Source organism: Caloenas nicobarica, chromosome 1 (assembly GCF_036013445.1).
Source record: "Caloenas nicobarica isolate bCalNic1 chromosome 1, bCalNic1.hap1, whole genome shotgun sequence".
NCBI classification, from domain to species: domain Eukaryota; kingdom Metazoa; phylum Chordata; class Aves; order Columbiformes; family Columbidae; genus Caloenas; species Caloenas nicobarica.
The window spans coordinates 213,285,847-213,307,306 of NC_088245.1; the positions used below are offsets into that span (position 1 = coordinate 213,285,847).

Below are 21,460 nucleotides of genomic sequence, written 5' to 3' on the forward strand. Positions count from 1 at the left end.
GCTTTCTAAAAGCCAGGGTTAATTTTAGCATCACAGGAGCAACTGATAAGACAGATTGGATATTAGGAATTTTTTTTTCATGGAAAGGGCTGTTGGGTATTGGAACAGGCTGCCCAGGGCAGTGGTGGAGTCACCATCCCTGGAGGGGTTGAACAGACATGGAGATGAGGTTCTTAGGGACATGATTTAGTGCCAGCATTGGGTTAATGGTTGGACTCAATGATCTTGAGGGTCTCTTCCAACCAAAATGATTCTATGATTCTGATACTCTGGAGAACAGATGTTTTCACTAGACCCAGAATACCAAAAAGAATCAACTCTTAAAGCTGCTGCTTTTCTTCTCACTTATTTGCTCACTGTTGGGACAACATGAGCTCAAGATGACACAGGACCATATCAGACAGACATTTGATGAAGAGTCACCAGACCTGGAAGAGGGATTCACAGAGTCAAAGAATGGTTTAGGTTGGAAGGGACCTCTGGAGAACATCCAATCCAACCCACCTGCTAACGCAGGGTCACCAGAGCAGATCGCACAGGGTCATATCCAGGTGGGTTTGAATGTCTCCAGAGAAGGAGACTCCACACCCGCTCTGGGCAGCCTGTTCCAGGACTCTGGCACCTTCAAAGCAAAGAAGTTTCTCCCCATGTTTACATCTCATTAGGATTTAGGTCACCTTCCTGAGACATTCCCCCATCCCTACAATCAACAGACATGCAGACTCCAAGCAGGACACCTCCCTTTTTGTTTATACTTTTTTCTAATTGTAAGTTCAATGTGCCTGGCGCTCAAGTGTGATGATCCATGCTGTGAAGTTGCTAGCACACTCCTGCCTACATTTTTTGGCCCAGGATAACTACTACTTTCCCAAGTAATTGTTGGGCTGGGTTCAGGAGTGGATGTATTCCAAGGGCAGATCCCAACGGGCTGTTTTCCTCACTTAGCTGTGGTGGAGACGGAGGTATTTAGGAATTAGCACTTTCATGCTAATGAACCATGGTAAGCTGTGTTTTTGGGCACGGACACAACCATCACAGAATAGTGTGTGTCTGTTCTGATAACTCTTTTTTACAGTTTATGTGTTGCCCGAATATCAAAAACAGGCACTGAAATCAGCTTGCTAGGCCAGATGTAGCTTTAGGAAATGGTCTGAGTTTCTCTTCTCCTTCCACTGCTTCTGCAAGCTCTGGATAGCAGAGATGTAGAATTAGGCACACTGGGTGCTTGAGCATGGTCACAGCATGGAGTGGCTGGTCCATCCCAGGTGTGGTAGGACTCCATACAAACATGGCCTGTGTTTTCTCGCATGCTTGAGGGAACCGACTCTAGTGTAATAGCTGGTGATGTGAAATCCTGCATATTTGCCTGAAAAAGGATTTAGAATCATAGAATGATTTCAGTTGGAAGAGACCCTCAGGATCATCAAATCCAACCATAACCTAACCTAACTCTAGTACTAAACCATGTCCTATTTAGAATAAAATCATAGATGTTAGAAGAGAACTTAAAGGTCATCCAGTCCAAGCCCCTGCCATGAGCAGGGACATCTTCACCCAGATCAGGTTGCTCAGAGCCCCATCCAGCCTGGCCTGGGATGTCTTCAGGGATGAGGCCTCTACCACCTCTCTGGCCAACCTGTTACTTCTAGATGTGCATTGAATCCATGTGACATACCTGGTATTTACAACTTCTTTGTCAACAGTGTGAAATATTTCAAGATCAATGGTCTTCTATCCTCCACTTCCAGAGAAGATCATGGCTGAGCAGTTTCAGAGCTGGTGGACATGGATCCACCTAAGAGCAGGTGTTGGTCTGTCCTTTGCCTGCAAAACCAGGCTCATCTTGGGAGGTACAGGATAGTCAAGGGTCCTGTCACCAAGCACAGCAGAGCTGAGTACTCACAGAATTGTTAAATTTGCTTTAAAGTCCAGCCCCTCTGTGCACGGTACTATAGCCTCTATCCTTTGCCTCTGGTTCTGTAGATGCAAGCTGTGCTTAGGTTTGCTGGTTGACCTGATGTTCCATGTGGGTTCGTTGGCCAGCTGGCCTTGCAATAAGTAAGAAAATGAAGTTTACTTGCCTGTCCCTCAGTTGCAGAGCACTGTTTGGATGTTCCTCCTGTGCCCATCCACTGCTTTTGAGCAAACATGTTGTAATTGTCACCTCTGAGATTTCTACCTCTGCCAAAATATGATAGAAAACAGCTAAAGGGTTCAGAAGTTGCTAGGGACAGATCTGAGTGACAGATAGACATGGATAGAGAGAATTAGTGCATGATTTTATTTCCTTTGGAAAGTAATAATAAACATAGAGTCTTCTTATGGAACAAAAGGGGATCCTAAGAAGAAACCTTTTATCTTCTGAGGAACTTTGAGTTTGTCAGTAATGTATTAACATCTTTAATCTTGTTCTTTAAAGATGTTTCCTCTTCCTTCCTCTCAACTCTTCATGTAGAAGGAATATTTTAACTACGGACTGCAGAGAAATATCTGTGGACAAATGGGTGACATTCACTGAACAGGAACCAAGGGACACAAATGAGCCCATTCATATATTGTTCGTGCAGTGGAACGGTTTTGTGCAGAATAGTGTCTTTCAAACAAGCAGTTTGGCAGTATTATCCAAGCCCAAGAAGGGCTGAATAATAAAAGAACAGGAGAGAAATGAAGAAATACATGATAAAAAAAAAGCAGGTGTACCTGGAATCAACAATAAGAAAGGATGGAGAATTGGCGATGGGATTTAGCTCATAGGTTAAGATACCTGCAGTTAGGGGTGTATGAATGAAGGTCTCACACGTGCTAGATATCTGTGTTCCTATTAGTGGAGATCTAGACAGTCAACAGCCCAACAAGGAGTTCAGCTCATCCTAAAACAGTCACCCATCTTTGGCATAGTGAAGGAATTGTTTCCCCTGAGGGTGGTGAGAGCCTGTCCCAGGTTGGCCAGAGAGGTGGTGGGTGAACCATCCCTGGAGACATCCCAGGCCAGGCTGGACGGGGCTCTGAGCAACCTGAGCTGGTGCAGATGTCCCTGCTCATGGCAGGGGGGGCACTGGATGAGCTTGGAAGTTCCCTTCCAACCCAAACTGTTCTATGATTCTAAGGGTTCTCCAAGCTCCAATGATCACGTCGACCACTCTGTATGAGTGGGAAATGTAGGACTGGGTGGGCAGGGAGCTGCACTGGTCCTGCATGTGAAGGGATCATTTGCTACGGGTCCCTGGGACAACAGATGACCTTCTGCAGCCTAGGCTCCCTGCCTAAGTGGGTCCTCTGATGACCGAAGAAGTGTGTGTGCATGTCCATACTGGAGCTTTCCTGCACCTCTGGACTCAGTCCAACTGCTTATCTTCATAAAAATAAAACCTGATTATTTCCATGACCGTTTGTCAAATTTGGGTGATGTTCAAAGCTATTACGGGAAGGGATTGACTGGCAGATACATAGTACCCTCCACTCATTTCCCTAATAAACCAGTAACACAACCCAAAGGTGGTTGAGTGGAACAGAGCAAGAGGGAACAGGGTCTTCAACGTAGAGGTCCCATTGCCTCAGAGGTCCTGAAATTAAGACAAGGGCTTTGTTTTCCATGGAAAATTCACAAGTGGGGGGCTTGTATCACCACCATTAGGGTAGCTCCTGGCTTGCATTGCAGTCTTAAGGATCTAAACACTGCCTGGGACTACGTCTGAGCGGGACCCATCTAAGGTAGCAACACAATTGGGGTTTCTCCATCCCCATTCTCAGATTAATGGCAATTTTTAGAGAGAAAATGAAATGCTTTATTCAAAACTAGATATGGTGGTGCTCCATTGTGAAGAACTAAAAAATGCAAGAGAAAGAGTCTGCGGATGGGAACTGGCGTGTGTCCAGCAGATGCTAAAAATCTTTTGAAATGTGTTTATTTGTTTTTTCTCAAAAAAATTCACAGTCTGTCAAAAAAAAAAAAAGAAAGATGGTGTTATTTTTTTCCAGTAACTCAGGAATTCACCATCAGCTAGTAAAGAGAAGCCATAGCTCACAATACCTGATAAACTGCATTTCCAACTCTGCTTGACCTTACATCTAAGACTGCTTTAACTTAAACTATTATTTTATGGAATTAACAAAAGCTGTTGTGCATAATTTGGTGCAATATGGGAAGAATTATACAATTCACTACTTACAGCCACAGGTAAGGAGTGTCTCTGGAAAATCTTGTTTCCTTACATTGCTGAGAAGTGTGTGTCCTGTGTTGAGTTGCAGAATATGAATTTTGGTGTTCCTTTCCAAATATCCATTTCCACCCTAACTGCGAGAGTCAGGAACTGCTTGCAGGTAGCTCCAGTGCAGAGGTGAAGCTGTAGAGACAAAAAAATTATCTCTGTTTTCAAAAAAAACACTTCACAGCCAGCTTTTCGTAGGGCACGTGACCATTGTCACTCAAGTAGTAGGTCGTCTGATGCCCAGGACTGGCTGATTTTAATAGAGCAACTTTCTTTTGAGCTTCTCCTGATGTGTCAACAGGTTTTAGATGAGATAAAAAATGAGCTGTTGGGAGCCGATTTCTTTGTAAACTTGACTGGATGTACGTAAAAGCCCTTCCAAAGAGACCTTGCTGAGCAATGAGGGATTCCATCCCCACATTCCCACTACTCTCCTGTTGACTTAATTCCTGAACCACTTTCTTTTTTTTGATCTTCAGAAATGAATTCAGACCCTGGATAGACGTCAAGCCTGTGAAAGCTATAAAAGTGAAGTCCCAGTACAAGCCGCCAGAGGAGAAAATGACCCATGAAACCAGTTACAGCGCTCAGTTCAAGGGGGAAACCAGTAAGCCTTCTCCAGCTGATAACAAATACCTGGAGCGCAGAAGGATACGAACTCTCTACAGCGAACCCTACAAAGAACCGCCAAAGGTAAGAAATGCGTCGGAAGGGAGCCAGGGCCACCACTGCTCCTGGTGGGACATGTCCAGCACAGTAAGGCTGGGCTGAACGCTGCCCGCTCGCATTCCCCTTATGTGGCATCTTAATTTCTGACCAGTGGCTGCATCTGGGGATCCACCTGTAGATGGTGGTGGATGAAAACTGGAATATGAGTCAGCAGGGTGCACTCAAGGCCCAGAAAACCAGTGGTATCCTGGGACTGCATCCCCAGCAGCGTGAGCAGCAGGTGGAGGGAGGGGATTCTGCCCCTCTGCTCCGCTCTGGGGAGACCCCCCTGCAGTGCTGGGCCAGCTCTGGGTCCTCAGCACAGGACACACATGGACCTGCTGGAGAGGGGCCAGAGGAGCCCCAGAAATGATCCAAGGCTGTTTCAGCCTGGAGAAGAGAAGCTCCAGGGAGACCTTATTGCAGCCTTTCTGTACTTAAAAGGGGTGAAGAAGAAAGATGGGGACAGATTTTTGAGCAGGGCCTGTTGTGATAGGACAAGGCGTGATGGTTTTAAACTGAAAAAAAATGTAGATTTAGATTAGATATTAGGAAGAAATTCTTTACTGTGAGGCTAGTGAGGCACCAGAATAGGTTGCACAGAGAAGTCATGGACGCCCCATCCCTGAAAGTGTTCAAGGTGAGGCTGGACAGGGCTCTGAGTAACCTGGACTAGTGGAAGGTAACCTTGCTCATAGCAGGGGTTGGATTAGATGATCTTTAAGGTCCCTTCCAACCCAAACCGTTCTGTGATTCTATGGGCTCTAGTATGGCTTGATGCACTTTGGAGACAATAGTGCCCTGTGTCAAACTGTAGAGACATGAGGACAGGGCCCAGATGAGGAGTTTTTTGTGTTGTCATTCCCCAGATTATTATCTAGACCAGAGGTGTCAAACTCATTTTCACCAAAGGCCACATCAGCCTTGTGGTTGCCTTCAAGGGGCTGAATGTAGTTTTAGGACTGTCTAAATATAGGACTAGTTACATTTATACAGTCCTAAAATTGCATTCAGCCCTTTGAAGGCTACCTCAAGGCTGATATGGCCCACAGTGAAAATGAGTTTGACACCCCTGATCTAGACAGATTTCTCTTTCTCCTTCCAAAGCCATAGACACCCCACATTACCCTTTATCCCAGGAAGAACATGGTAAGAGCCAGATCTTCATCTACGATGGATTCAGAATGCTCCACAGATTTTGACAGCAAGCACTTTTGGCTTTAATCATATTGAGGACATGTGTCGAGAAGAGCTGGGGCTAAAATGTCTTCCAGCCTTGTTTTCTAGGAGCAGCGGGGGGTCTGCAAATAAATGGAGTCAGTCTGTGCATTTTTAAACCTAGGAGCATTTTCCCAGTGGTTAGATTTATGAGGTCGCAGGAGGATGGCAAGGCCAGCATGGACGAGCTGAAGACTTCTGTTCATCCTTAATTTTGAAGCCGTCCTCCCTATTTTGGGGGCTGTAGAAACAGATGGATGCAAGACACTCTTGTGGACTTCGCTCAGGTGCCAATCCATGTCTTGCAGCCCAGCTGTCCCCAAGTAATTTTCCTCCATTGTGGCAATCTATTAAGGGACAAACAGACTGAGGAATCATGTCCTGCAAGAAAGCTCTTTTCAGTGAAAACTCTTTTTAGTGGTGCCCAACGATAGGGTGAGGGATAACAGACACAGACTGAAACACAGGAGGTTCCATCTGAATATGAGGAGAAACTGCTTTACTTTGAGGGTGCCAGAGCCCTGGACCAGGCTGCCCAGAGAGGTTGTGGAGTCTCCTTCTCTGGAGACATTCAAACCCGCCTGGACACATTCCTGTGTGATCTGCTCTGGTGAACCTTCTTAAGCAGATGAGTTGGACTGGATGATCTCCAGAGGTCCCTTCCAACCCCAGCCATTCTGTGATTCTGTGAAAGGTGGTGGTTTGTAGGAGCCTCTTCTCCCTAAGCATCATTTCTCTGCTTTTAATCCAGAGGGAGACAATCACCTTTGAGCTTGCAAAGCCCCTCCTGAAGTCAGAGAAAGATGGAGGAATTGATAAAATTTTAATAATATTCCCTCTTCTATTTACCTGACCATGCATTGATCTAAATACAATGGGATCTGTTGCTTCAGGGCCACTGTGACTTCAGGGCATCAACACCATGAAAGGAGTTGGCCAACTCAACATGCACCCAGCTGCTCCCCTCTCTTCGTGTCAGGGCATAGCTGAGTAGATAAGCAATATTCATGCCCTTTCTGATCTAAATCCTATTTTCCACCTGTCCCTCTGTCTCTCTTTCTGTCTCTCTCTCCATCTCTGTGTTGTCGTTTTGCATGTCGCCCTCCATGCAGGTGGAAAAGCCTAGCGTAAAGCCTTCCAAACCAAAAAAGACCACAACAAGCCATAAACCCCTGAAAAAGGCCAAAGACAAGCAGATCGCATCTGGCCGGGCTGCCAAGAAAAAGAGCGCCGAGACCTCCAACACAGCAAAGCCAGAGGACAAGGAGAAAAGTAAAGAGATGAACAATAAACTGGCTGAGGCAAAAGAGTAAATGTCACTGCACTTTCCTTTCTTCCTCTTTTTTTTTTTTTCATTTTCTTTCTTCCTTTTTTTTCTTTGATTAAATAAAGGCCACAAAATTAATTAGAGGCTTCTAATCTGCTTTTTGTTCTGATTGTATTAGAAGCTTTTCTGTTTTATTTCCAAGGAGGATTAGGGAATCCTTGTTTGTGAGGTCAGATTGTTCTGCTTTGCCTGCACAACATGGCTCTGCACAGGGTGAGGGACATGGGAATGCACAAGCAGGGTTGTAGGAGATGAAGGTGATGGATCAACCGTTGTTGTGTCCAACAGCTTGTCCCTTTTTCCCTTTGCCTGTTGAGCCATAGAGGGGTTGTGCTCTCATCGTGAGACCCCCAACCCCTTTTGGGGTTGACCGTTCTTTGGTCATCTCCCACTGGTGTCAACAGGTGGAAAGGTTTTAAAGGCAGAGAGGATCAAAGGTTCATTCGTGGTGCTGTGGATCTGCTGTAAATCCATTAGAATCAGTGACGTGGCCAAGACCGATTTCCCCTGGTGATACCAGTGGGACTTTTGCTCCAAGAAGTGATGGGAAAGGAGATCCCTTGCAAATAAAGGGCCAAATCCTCCCGCAGGGTAGCTGGGGGGTAGGTCTAGCTGCATCAAGGCAGCTTTATCCATCAACACTACCTAAAGGCCTTGATTTTTTTTAAAAAAGGAATGAGGGAAGGCGCAGAGAGCAGTGAAGACTTCCTAAGCATGTGGCAGGTCAGACTAGGTTATCAGCAGGCTGTTCTTCCCTATTGTTTCCCGTAGGTTATGGATCATTTTAGTTATATGTGGTTTGTTTTGAATCTTGGCCTGCTTTCTTCACTTCTGGGGTGCCAGTAAACAGAGCTAGATTCCAGAAATAGGTTTAGTTTGCAGACGTGACCTTCCAAGGGGTAAAAAGAAATGGGTCAGCAAGGTTGTCTAGAGCCGTCTGCCACCGTTGTTTTGACTGTACCAGCTGTTGTAGTTCATGTTGGCTCGTGAGCATCTTAAGAGGTCCGTAAACCAGTTGCTGGGATCCCTAGACTCCCTCCAGGCAAGATCTCAGGGTTTCAATCCTATTAACTGTGCTCTTACTCTAGGAGATCCCCATGCCCAGCAAGACCAGTTGGGAAGCTGTAAACACAGCAGGACCATTTGTCAGTGAGTTTCACTGGCCCAACAGACTGGCATTCCATACCCAGGAATCTGGGTTGTTGAGTCAATGGGGGCTGGGAGAGGTATGATCCCAATCCAAATTTACATGTCTGACTCCTGGATTGGGTCCTGAATACATAAGGATTCGTCTTGATCCCTCCAAAATGAGCTGTGAAATTGTCCCATAGCAGAGTAGCTGCAAGTTGAGGTGCAGGGTTCTTCTTTATTTTTGCAGCTCAATATTTTTATCCTAACATGCAGTCCAGCTTGAAACTTTCAGAGAACAGACAATTGGGAAGAACAAAGTGAGAGATGGAAAGTAGGGTAGGGAGATGGTATAAGAGGAGAGTATCAGGACTGTGTTGCTGTAGAGGTGTTTGAATGAGGGAAGTCTTGCTGCTAGGATATTTTAGAGATGTGAAACTATTGAACAGAAAAGGGAATGGGCCTGGAGGGTGAGGAGTCCCATTTTTGGGATCTCACCCCATTAGAATTGGGTCTTTTGGAAACATAAATGAGTGATGGGCTACAAGGCTGAGAGAACGTTTCCAAAGAGGAGGAAAGCTCTGTGGTATGCAGATAGTGACATTTGCTGGCCTTAGTAATGAATAAATGCCAAGTTCATTGTATTGTGTGGTGTGTCCTGTTTGCCTTGCGCTAACAGCCTAAAGCTTTGAATATAAGTACGTGTAGTGTTCTGAATTCAGTGGTGTATTTCCAAGCTTAGCTGTGTTAGAACTGTGTGCTATGAGCTAGTCAGGTTGTGTATGTGGAAAAATATATATTCATATATAGAAATATATACATTTAAACCTCCGACGTTTAGGAGGAAACCAGGGAAATCCTCCAGGAAGTAAAACTGTGGAAATCTTTGCGAATGTAGTGCATTTTTTGATGTGCATGCTTCATGGAGACGCTGACCTGTCCATTGCTTTTCTGAGTGCTCAGAAGCTCCTGCAGCACCTCTGGAGTGCAAAGCTCAGCTCTATCTCCAGCACAGCTCGGCAAAAGGCTTGCGTTGAGCTGGTGGAGAGAAGTGCCACTCACAGCTCTTTCCACCCCATCGCACAAGGGACAACTGGCCAGAGAAGCCTGAGCTTCCAAGACTTGGTGTGATTCCTTGGCGTTTAAATGCTTCATCCATCTTCACACTCCTCAGTAACAACCTCTCCTATGGCAGGATATAGCAACAGCCGTGAAGATGACGTGTCACAGCAGGCAGAACATGTCAGGAAGGCACATAGACAGTTACCAATAACGCGACACACCAATCTCACTGTACATAAGGAAAGACCATGCCAAATGATTCTCCCAATTATTTTTTGGCCCAAAGCTTCACATTCAAGCAGACAGCATGCTTGCCACCATTTCACCTTGAATTCAACAGGAATTTAGCCCTTGACTTCAAGGGTAACCAAATTTTGCCCAAGGAACATCATTAAGATGCTCAGACCACCTGATCCAAGTATCTCCATCACACTAGATCAATTGCTCATCGTCTACGGCTTCAGGGTTGCTTCTTCTCAATGAAGAGCATCCATCGCAGTGTTTGAATGAGACATGCCCAGTGAGTGGTCAGAATACGGCCTTATGTTTCCTTAATACATGAAGTTTTTGGTGGCATCTAACTACAAAGTTAGGTATGAAGTGCTAGTCAGTGGTCTAAATTCCCTCTCTACTGAAGGAACCTTCCAAGAGCCATTGAGCTACCTATTTTGGACACCACTCTTTGTGTGGGATGAATGACACTTGGAAGGTTTCAATCTTTCAGAAAGAGTCTAGGAAACTCGTAGGGCCTGGGGACCTCCCTTTCAGACAGCAACAAAATAGGGATATAAATCCTAAAATAGGGATATAAATCCTGGCCTTTGCTCCACGTGCACCAGGTCCTCATCACACATCTAAGCACACAGTTCATTGCATTGAATGCCAGGAACTGCAGCAGAGTCAGGTCTCAGGGTGAAATCCTGCACTGCTCTCCCTTCCGTAGACTTTATGCCCATTTGACTCACTCAGGTTTATCAGAAAGGAGACAAAAATCTCTGCTGTTTCAAGTTCACTTTGGACTCTGAGCTTGTCGATCCCACTGGGAAAGAGTGCTCTGCTGTTCTGCGTTTCCAGCTACCGCAATGCTGATTCTGTTTCGCCGCTGATTTGTAATATGTTTTGCTTTCCTTGTAAAAAAAAAAATGTTTTCTGCTTTTTACCCTGTCAAAGTTCCTCTGCTGTCTATTGCTTGCTCTTCCATTTTCACTGTATTGTACTATTACTCCTTTCTGCAAAATGGTGCTAATTGCTGTCTGAGCTCCTGTTTTCTGACTGCTTTGCACACCGATCACCTGCTTCTTCATTTGCAATGCGTCCGGCGTAAAAACGTGGCTCCCATGAATTCCACAAACTCTTGCCTCTTGGAGGCAGATAGGAAGTGTCTAATTAATATTTTGTGGCCTGGGTTTGGTTGCATATCACAAATTGTCTCTTGTAATGTGTTAAGCACACCTCCTCGTGGTGCTTTTTCATTCTTGCTGTTCTAAAGAGAATCACACACACACAGACACACAGAACACACACACAAATTAATGTATAGCCAATTGATTGTGACGTGCTTGTGATCTTTGCTTGCTCAAAGGGATCTTTTTTTTCCAATGATAAATAAATGCTAAAGACGAATACCACCTCCTTGATCTTGTTTTCTCGATAAGAAGCACAGTTAAGTGAAAGAAATACCCTTCCAACCGTAATCAGATTTGTGTTGCTTAGAAGCCACCACCACTTCCATGATGCCATAGGGACAACTGAGCTGTCACAGTCCCCTTTAGATGTCCACTAACCTCAGACTAGCCTGACGTGAGAGCTAAGCGTTTGTAAATGTGAAGATGGACAGTGAAGTCATGTGAACAGAGCAGGTAGTTTGCTTTTATTCTCTATATATAGCGTCTCAAGCAGAGGGTTGGTTCAGTGAGTGCCCTGCATGCAAGATGCTGCTGCTCCACCTTACTTGTGTTCACATTGCATTGGATCAGGGAGGAGAAGCCAAGTCCCATCAAGAGCTGGAGGGAGGGGAGATGCTGTGGATGAGGTCGCTTAGTTACATACCCTTTTCCAAATGCCTGCAGCTTTTGCTTTGGCCAAAATCACCTGAAAGGCCCATGGGGTGGGTCAAGGGGCTATAAATCCTCATGAAAGGAGGTGGTGAATTCTTGGGTTGAGCACTTCCAGCATGCTGCAAGCCCAGCTGCTGCTGAACAGGTGTTTGGCAGTGTCTATGGAAGTGCAAAGCACTGATTTTATATTAATTAAAGCATTTGCTATCTGGAAAATATGATGCCTGAGAAGAAAGCAGAGCCGAGGGCACAATTTTATTTTAAATGGTGAACCCTAATCTTAGTTTCACCTCTTTTTTCTTTTAATTAATTTGTAAGCTCCTACCTGCAACTTTTACTTTTAATCACATTTTTCTTTTAATAGCTATTCCAATAACAACCCCACCAACCTGGGGAAATTTGTCTTCATTGGGTTGTGTTTTGAAATCTCTCCTCCAACGTAGCTCTGCTGACTTCCAACTCTTTTCTGTCTTACCGTTTCTGGGTGCTATTTCTCATCCCTGCCTGGTTTACAAATTGCTTTCTGAATTTATCCTATCTGTGACTACATGCTAACAACAGTGCTGCTTTCTGATGTCCTGCTGTATCACCCCACCTTCCCTCTCCCTCCCCTACCAAATCCATCCATTCATCCATCACACATAACTATATGATCTTTAAAGTGTTTCAGCTGAGCTATAGGTCTGGGGGTTTATCATGTCACCGCTCCACAGCTCGTACTGGGGAAAATGTTCATTGTTAAAAGACTCATCATTGATGGGGCTTATCCATGACAATCCACGTTGGCCAACAGAATGTTTCTCCCATGACATGAAGGTCTGGGTTCTGTTCCACGATGTAGGATGGGGTATTCCATGCACCCATGGATGGGTGATCCATCTGGTCCCATCCAGCTGCCCACACTCATTGCTGGAAGATGTCCTTGCTGTCCTGTCTCTCTCTGAACTTGCTCAACATACTTTACCAAGAGACAGTAGAACCTACTGGGCTGATGACATTTATGGGGACCTGGGCTCCCTGGTCTTTAACCATCACTGTCTGAACCCGCTGCTACCGACTCGCTTCTTAATCTTTGCCAAGTCATTAGTGAGAGGCACTTCCCACATTTTTCCAAGGGTGGTTGTGAGAGCAACGTCTGTGCAAAGCGCTAGAGGCGGGTTACTAAAAATGAAATGCCTTGTTTTATAAGAGCATGTAGCGTGGAGACACTGGCTGAAGTACAAATAGTCCTAGTTATCAGTGTTGGCATCTGGTGAGGGGACAAAGAGGGGAGAGAAAATATTGACATGTTGAATTTAAAGAGTCAACTCTGCTTCTCACACTCTTAATAACAGAGCATCCGAGTGTAGCTTTGCAGAGATGTTGCTTTGATTGCACAGGGTGTGAGCAGTCCCATCAGGGACGGCCGTCACATTTCTGATTTTAATCGGTTGCTTTGAAATACATCGTGTGCTGAGGGCTTCAGCACACACCGCCAAAGACTTGTGCATGGGTGGATGAAGAGGCTCCTGCCTGATGCTCTCCATCTCTCCATTCCCCCCTGCGTCAGGCAGGAACTTAAGTGCCTTGGGCACAGGAATAAGTTTAACTGATTTTGCCATTTGCAAATCTCTGAGCTTCCTTTGAAAACCTCAGTTATAATTATTACATCCCTGACTGGTAGAGCAAGGTCAAAGGATGAGTACGCATATTTGATCAGCTGACATGTCAGCCCTTATACCAATGCAGCCTCTTGTGTCACAATATCCTTTGGATTTAGAGTTTAAAGATGTACCATTGCAGGAGAGAAATGGGCTTTTTAAGAAGATGTCTCTGTCATAGCTGGTACCTCCTAATATCCAAGGAATAACCACCATTCCCAACAGCAGCAGCAACATCAAATAAAGAGGAGCGGTGCAGGAAGAAGAAATTCCCTAGAATGAATGTGACACCATGGCTGTGTTCAGCACTAAGAACAGCATCTTTTGCACAGTTGGAAAATATTATGATGTTCAGACATGGGCTTCAGCTCTCCTTGTTTCCAGCAGTGTCATGGTAAGTTTGATCCAGTTGGGGATTTGAATGCCCACTGCCCTTTGCCCTTATTTATGTGGACTTTCTGGGTTGGGAGTAATTGCACTAGTGCCACTGGGTTAACTCATAAGCTCAGAGGTCTACGATGAGGGGTAACACAGCTCTGAGTACTTCAGGACTGGTGGTTTATTGTGAATTATGAATCGCTTGTAAACAGTCTGAATTTCTGTTGCAGGGCGCCTTGGAAACAGCTGCCTAATCATGCCTGTCATGTGGAGGAGATGTGAGCCCCAGGATAAAAGAAAAGCCTGCTAATGGATTGAAGGCATCTTTATGCTTTCTAAAGTGCCAGCTTTCCCTGCAGGGAGTCTGCTCCCCAGAAACCAATGGCAAGGACCAGCTGCCAGAAAAGTGATGGATGAGGAGTAGTGACAGATCTTAGCAATATGTGAGAGCGCTGAGAAATGAAAACCGTTCCTTCAATGTCGGCCACTCAACGGTGTGAGAAATAGAAATGGGGAAACATTTCTAAAACCCCCTTGTTGTCATCTGCCTACCTCCCACCCCAGTCCGAGACGTGCAGCAACCTCAAGCCCCCGAGCAAAGCTTCCCATGTCTTCTTGGTGAGCCAGAGACCCGCATGTCCTGCCTGACTCTGTGAGAGGTCTGGAGAGCTGTGTCACAGCAGAGGGTGAGGAGCACCCTCCATGGCATGTGGTGGAGGGGATCTCACCACACAATGGCTGCAGCCGGTGGGTCTGTACTCAGCAGTTTAATAGCATCCAGGAACACTTGATGGTACCAGTACCCAATGGTCAAGATAGGGAAATCCTGAGATCAGTCCTTGGTCGTTGGACTGACCTGCTCCTTGGCCTGGTTCAGGATTTAGTACCCAACTGAGGACTAGTTCAGCTGTGGCCACCTTGTCTGGAGCCAAGAGATTTATCAGCAGGGACACGAGGCAGTAAGACATCTTTAATTTAATGAAGTAGATAGTGCTTTGGAGTTGCAGGACAGTGGATGTCCTTGCCCACACTGCTACTGCTCCCTCCCCTCTCATAGAATCACAGAATAGATTGGGTTGGAAGGGACCTTCAGAGCCCATCATGTCCAACCCCTGCCATGAGCAGGGACATCTGCACCAGCTCAGGTTGCTCAGAGCCCTGTCCAGCCTGGCCTGGGATGTCTCCAGGGATGGGGCATCCACCACCTCTCTGGGCAACCTGAACCAGGCTCTCACCACCCTCAGTGAAAAAAATTTCTTCCTCATGTCTGGCCTGAATCTCCCCTCCTTTAGTTTAAAACCATCACTCCTTGTCCTACTGCAACAGGCCCTGCTCAAAATTCTCTCCCCAAGTCTCATCGCTGATCAGACTTCTGTGTCCCTGTTGGCTCCTTCCCATGCAGTCTTCATTGCCCTCAACACCCCACCAGACCCCACCTACCCAGCATGCTGCTATTCCCTCTTGCCTTCAGAATAATTTTCCCTCCATCTTCCCTGCCAGATTTTCATGTCTGTCCCACAGCTGCTACTCCAGCCCTTTGCTCTCTCCCACCTCTCCCCCTCCAGCATCTTTCCCTTCCAGGTCATCCTAAATACTCAACTCTACCATGGACCTTCTCCTCCCCATCCTCCCCAGGTTACTGTCTCGTGTCCCGTCTTGTCTCTCGTGGACTGTAAGCTTTTTTCTTTGTCTGTACAGTGTGATAATGCTCACTGCTTCAAATAAATAATACCTTACCTACTGACTGCCCTTTCTCTCATTTCTTGGTGTGGCTTCAGTAGATGTGTCTGCGAGTGCACTGTCTGTCTGTCCTGGTGGCCAGTTCAGCAGCAGGTTTTGCTGCTGCAGCTCTATCCATAGTCTTTTGGGTTGACTCTTCTGTGTTTTTGTTTCCTGGTACCTTTATTTTTTTAGAGCCACAGAGACAACCTGTGATGTCTATGTAGGAGCCAGGCATATTCGGAGCTGCATGACCTTCTGTCCTTTGCAATTCTGGTGCATCTGATAAAGAGCTTGGCCTTTCTCCAGCTTCATGCAGAGATGTCCTGGGCTGGCAGGTGGCTCAACAAATGCAGCAACTGAGGAGAATGAAGGAGAAATCTTGTAGCCCAGAGCAGAAGCAGCCGATGTTAAAGGAACTTCATTTCCCGGCGCTATACAGAAAACAGTGGGTTGAAGTGTGTCAGTGGAAATCCAAGCAGATGTCCCTCTCAGAGGAAGATGCAGAAGGTGGCTTATCAGCAGGACATGGTTCAGTGATGAATGCCCAGGAGGCTCCTTGTGGTTCAGAAGGTGCCCTGAACATCTGTGTCCTCCATCCCAGGCTAGGAATAGACCTGCCTGTGGTCCCTTCAGCCTGTGAGTACAGCAGGGACCCAATTGTGACTAAGTCCCAGGTGGCTCCTTTCTCCCTCCTTGTCCTAATTTATTGTCTAAAAGTGCAGTTTTGTTTTGTGCTGGCTGGAGCTATGGAAGTGGTGCTTCCTCCCAGCTGCTCCACACACATGGAAAGATGCAGGAGCATCTCAGTTCTACTACCCTTACTGTGACCATCACTGCTAGTGGGGTGACACCACCCTGACGGAAAGCAAAGGAGCCTCCTTATCATGCTGAGTGAGCAGCTGAGCTCACAGCATGGCCATCCGTCTGGTTTCATACACCATCTGTACAAGTTAGATCTGCAGACCTAACTCAAGGCCAAACTGAAGCTGCTTGATGGACATGGATGGGAGAAGCATCAAGCAGTGCTCGGTCCCGTGAGCTTCTTCAGTGCCTGTTCCTGTCATTGGGTGCGCAAGAGGATCTAGAAGAGTTGAAATGTGTGAGGAGCTCCAATCCTTCTCAAGGAGGAGCCTGGAGCTTCAGTGTAGGACAAGCAAGATCTGCAGCTGGGTTGCGCTTGACTTCTCCAGGCTCTAGGGATTTCAGCGTAGATACAGGAAAGAGGCAGTGGGAAAGAAGTTCCCATAGTGTAGGTAATATCCTGCATCCTTTCCCACTCCAAGAGTGAAGAAGCACTAGAACAACCTAAACCAGCAGCCAAAAATCTCAGCTGCACAGCTTTAGGGACTGAACAGTATTTTGGACAATATCCCTGCATGCCACTGAGGTCCCTAGCTGACCTTGGGGGTACATTGGAATCTTCTAACATCTAAATTTCTGCTAGTAGAGCTTTGTAAGTGCTTGTCTATCTGCTGCTTTGCAGGTGGACAGGTGTTTGAAGTGCTGAGCTCCTTGCTGCTCACTGCACACAAATTTCACAACCAGACACTTTCTGTTCCTTCAGCCCTTGCTGTCCCCAAACTGGTGAACATTTCCACAGCACACCCAAGCTGTGCAAGCAATAGCAATCTCTTTGCTTGCTTAGATACAGACCCAGGCTGAAATTCTTCATTTTTCCTGCTGTAACTTACAGCTTTAGCCCCACTATTTGATGCAGTTACCTTTTCCAAGGAATGTGACTGAGGCCAGATATCGAGTACAAAATTAAGGCCATTTTCCAGGACAAAGAAGACTTGTGTTTTTGTCACTGTTATCACAGACAGCAAACTTTGATGCTCAAACACCCATAAAGCATTCAGCAGAGAAAAGTGACTCGCCATGTGCTGTGACCTAATTGGTAATGGCCTTTGCCCAGGAATCGATGAGTTTGTATCTTCTGAGGAACATGAACTTGCCACTGTCCTCCTGGGTGAGGGCCCTAACCAAAAGATCAGGTCCTCCACAGACAAGTCATCTCCTCACCTGAATTCTCTGGGGCAGAAAGGCCTTATTTCATGGTTCTTTGAAAAAAACAGCCTTCCAGTGCCAAACTTCACAGCTATATGTGCCTGGAGTCACGTTGCTGTTCCTGAGCCGCCAAGAAAGGATTCCTGCTGCTTCTAGTTGCTCTTGAAGTCAACTTTTAATTTTCCACGTGCCTGGAGCTGACTCTTGTCTATACGGACTCATAACAGCTCCCAGATAGTTAAACTGCTTTCAGTGAAGATAATTTTGCAGCGGAAGATAAATGTCATCAGCTCTGTTTTGATACAAAGCCACCAAAACACTGAGACCCGAATCCGCAGAGGAGCAGGGTTGATCCATGAGTGGGTCCTCCACATCTGTGAAGAATAGGATAACATTGCTGGAGCCCAACACCATCAGAGGCAAGTTTAGACCCTAAGTCACAAAAGCCTAAGTCCCTGCTGTTACAGCAGGACAAACAAAGAGGAGACCGTGCTAGATGTGCTTGTGGTAGTCATCCTTTTGTTGTTAGGTGCTGCCTCTGGGAAATGAACCCCTGCTGAATTTTGTACTCTTTCTGCATCTCTCTCTCAGCCATAACCTGAGTAATGATCTGTCACCTCCAATCCATCTCTTCTCCATTTCTCACCTTGTCACATCATGTAATTAACTTCTCCTATACACATGGGCTTCACCAGACCATGGTTTGCTACCAGTGGCCCTTGTGAGGGCAAAGATCCCCAAACTTCTTTCCTCGCTTGGCTAAGACAAAGATAATTTGTAAATGTTGCTGTTTCTGTGTTAGATTTCATTACTTTTCAGGATCAGGCTTTCCTTTCAACCCTCCAAATTGCACCTTCCCAGCTCACTCTTCCCAAGGCTGGGGTGTTCTTCTCCTGATGAGATGCAATACAATGCTGTGTTGTCCCTGAGTACCAATTCCTGGAGAAAATAATATAATTACCTCCCCCTAACTCTCCTTCCAGTTTAAACAGGTTCTGAATGAGCTTTACTGGGAAGAACAGTCACACAATCATCTGTATTTGATGCAAACAAGGAGGAAACCTGGGGATGGTGTGGGACACAGCTTCTTTCTCCTCCAGAAGGCTGGGTCTTAGCCATGTGCACACTTCATGGCTGAAGGATGCTCACACTCATGAGAAAAGAGCCAATGCATTAAAAGGAAGAAGTATACACCATGCAAACATGCACCACAGGCACCAGCTTTCATGGCTGCCTCAACAGAGAGGTACCACACCAAGGCTGAGAAGGGTGAATTCCCCTGATGACTCCAGCAGGGGCTGAGGGAAATGTCGATGGAGGGTGATTTCAAACAGTTTCTGTTGCTCCAGGGAGCGATGATGTTGGCTTTCAAATCTATTCTGAAATGCAGGGCAACAGCAAGAGCAGCGTGACACACCAAGCCCAGGGAAGAGGTGAGATTAGTCTGGCATTGACCCACCTACAACCTGGAGCATCACATGGACACTGACACAGGAAGACCTGAGCTTAGGCCCCATAGTTACTGGGTCCTTCCTTACTAGACCAGATGTGAAGATGTGCTTGGAAGAGGTGGCTTGGCATCTGGAGTAGCTGCTGGCAGCCTTGGGCGTGCTCTCCACTGACAAGGACATGGAGGCATCTCCAGCCTTCTCCAGAGACCAGGCAACGGGTCCTGTCCTAGCAGATGTCTGTACATCAGCAGTATGGACCTTGTCTGTCCTGACGGTTGAGCATTTTTCCAATGAAGAGCTGCTCTGCATTTTTACCGAATCCCTTGATTTATAGTTCTGGGTTTACCAGATTCCCATAGGAACCAGTAGGTTGTAAGGACTCAGCAGTTTTCCTACATGGGAGACACAGAGGAAAGGCCATGCTGACCTCTGCCAACAGCTTCTGGCAGCAAATGTCTCTTCACTGGAAACACAGAGGGCAGGACAAGGGTGAGTATTTGAGCCAGAGCTGTCCTGCCAAGCTTCTCCACATGGTCCTGCCCCACAGAGATCCCACATGGTCCTCGCACAGAGATGGTTGGTCTCACGTGTCCAGGTTGGGCTGGTTTCATGGGCACCTCATCACTGGCCCTGGTGTCAGCATCTCCTGCCCTCCTTTAACCTGCAGACTGGAACCTACACAAAGCCAACGTCAGTCTGGGGGACGAAGGGGATCTCCACAGTCCCTTAATACAACCACTGTGTAAATCTGCCCATTTTAAAGCTGAGTGGGTTTCTCCTGCCTCTCCGTCTGCTTTCTGCAGCCTCACAGATTCCTCCTCTTCCATCACACATCTCTCCTCATCCCTGGAGATCCTCCTTCTCTTTCTCTGCTAATTAAGATTGATTCCCCATTCCCCGCAGGTATTTCCTTCCCCATCTCTCCCTCTCCACTTCAACAAGACCTGACCTTCCCTCCAGCACCCATCTAGAGCTGCTCCTGGCATCATCTGCCCTAACTCCCAGGCTTTGTTCTCCTATGCTCCCATCCAAGACTACCCCAGGTACAAAGATGGCCCCAGAGCTCATGCTAACAAACATCCAACGCGTTGGTGCTACTGTCACCTCTTGGTGTCACCTGGGGTTATTGAGTAGAAGTCCTCTCAGATTTGGGATAGCATGTGTTAGCTGGGCTCACTTTCCTGAGGACCAAAAGAGCTCGACTCCCTCACATTATAGGGTTTTCACCATCCACCTTGAGGGAAAGAAACTGCTTCTTTGTGAGACAATTTTACAGTGAGGTGCTCGTTCAATGCAGGTTATAATCAATTGGCAAGCATTTTTCACAGCCGATGGGTGGGCCTGATCCTGGTCACTGTTGAACCAGAGGCTGGTCAAAAGGGCAAGACCTCCAGTCCTCTCCCAATTTTGTGGACATCCATGGGTTTTGGACCAGGATCAGGCTCACCAACTAGCCTGAGGACGTATCAAACATGTGCGGGTTGCTTGGGGAGCGCTCTGCAGAGCCACTTGTCACGGGGCAAATTCCAACTCGAGGGTGGCATTTTGTTGTTGTGCTCCAGCCGATTGCTCTGACAGCTTTGCAATGATTCTCTTTCTCTGCTTCCAGGACGCCTGAAAAAAACACTGGTGCTACAGACCAAGAACCACGTACCTTAGTGCAGGACCAACCCACATGAAGTCGAACGCTTTCTCCTGAGCGACGGTTGGAGCAAACATATAGTCTGCATGAAATGTGTATCGTCTGGCTGGTATATAATAAAGCTGATGATCAGAGCTGAATGACAATTCCTCTTGTCTCTCAAGCACTGAGAAGTTATGGTCGCCTGGATCTGTGTAATGCAGTTAGCATGTTTGTGCCTTGATTTATATTCAGTAAAGTCAGAGAAAGAAAATGGGTCCAGTTCTCCCTTTATTCATAGCTGTGAAATTGCACTGGTTTCAATATTCTTTCTAGTTTGCATGGCAACACAGAGATCAGATTTACATCCATAACTCATGGAAGTATCATATTGGATTGCAGACATTACCCTGGAAGCCTAGCAGCTCTTTTCAAAAATTCTTGTAAGATTTAATGCACTATAAAATCTTAACTGCTATCAGGAACTCACATTTGGATGTCACCAGGTGAAGCACACCTTGTGCATCATCTGGCAGATCCCCTTCATATGGGGTTGTAGCCAAGAACATCTCAGATCTTTTTCTGAGGCTGTTAACATTCAAATTGTTCAATTTTACATTTAGGTCAAATGCTGGATAAGACCCCAAAACTTGCTGGTGAAACAGCGTTCCTTCTCAGCATTTTTCAAAAAATGTTTCATTGCAAAATTGTAAAGTACAAACTGGAAATGTTGTAGGCAAATGTAGCTGGTTCATGGGATTAGCATGTCTGGTTGTTCTGCATGTCCATCTTTTCTGAGTGAGGCTCCCTATGTCCACATGACACATTCAGCATGTGATGGGAGACATAGTCCGGCCCAACAGCTCGTTCCCTGTAGATGGCCAAGTGCATGAAATACCCAGATGCAGGTCCAACAATCACTGGCCCAGCACA

General features: G+C 46.3%; 1 protein-coding gene across 1 annotated transcript in view; it reads left to right on the top strand.

Moving 5' to 3' along the window:
- The window catches only part of MAP6 (microtubule associated protein 6), a 44,539-nt gene extending 23,954 nt beyond the window's left edge, over nt 1–20,585 (top strand). The window contains exons 2-4 of the mRNA XM_065658483.1: nt 4,688–4,901; nt 7,247–7,443; nt 20,516–20,585. Coding sequence (XP_065514555.1) covers nt 4,688–4,901; nt 7,247–7,443; nt 20,516–20,585 — 481 coding nt within the window. The remainder of the gene's footprint in view (nt 1–4,687; nt 4,902–7,246; nt 7,444–20,515) is intronic.
- The last annotated feature ends 875 nt before the right edge of the window (nt 20,586–21,460 follow it).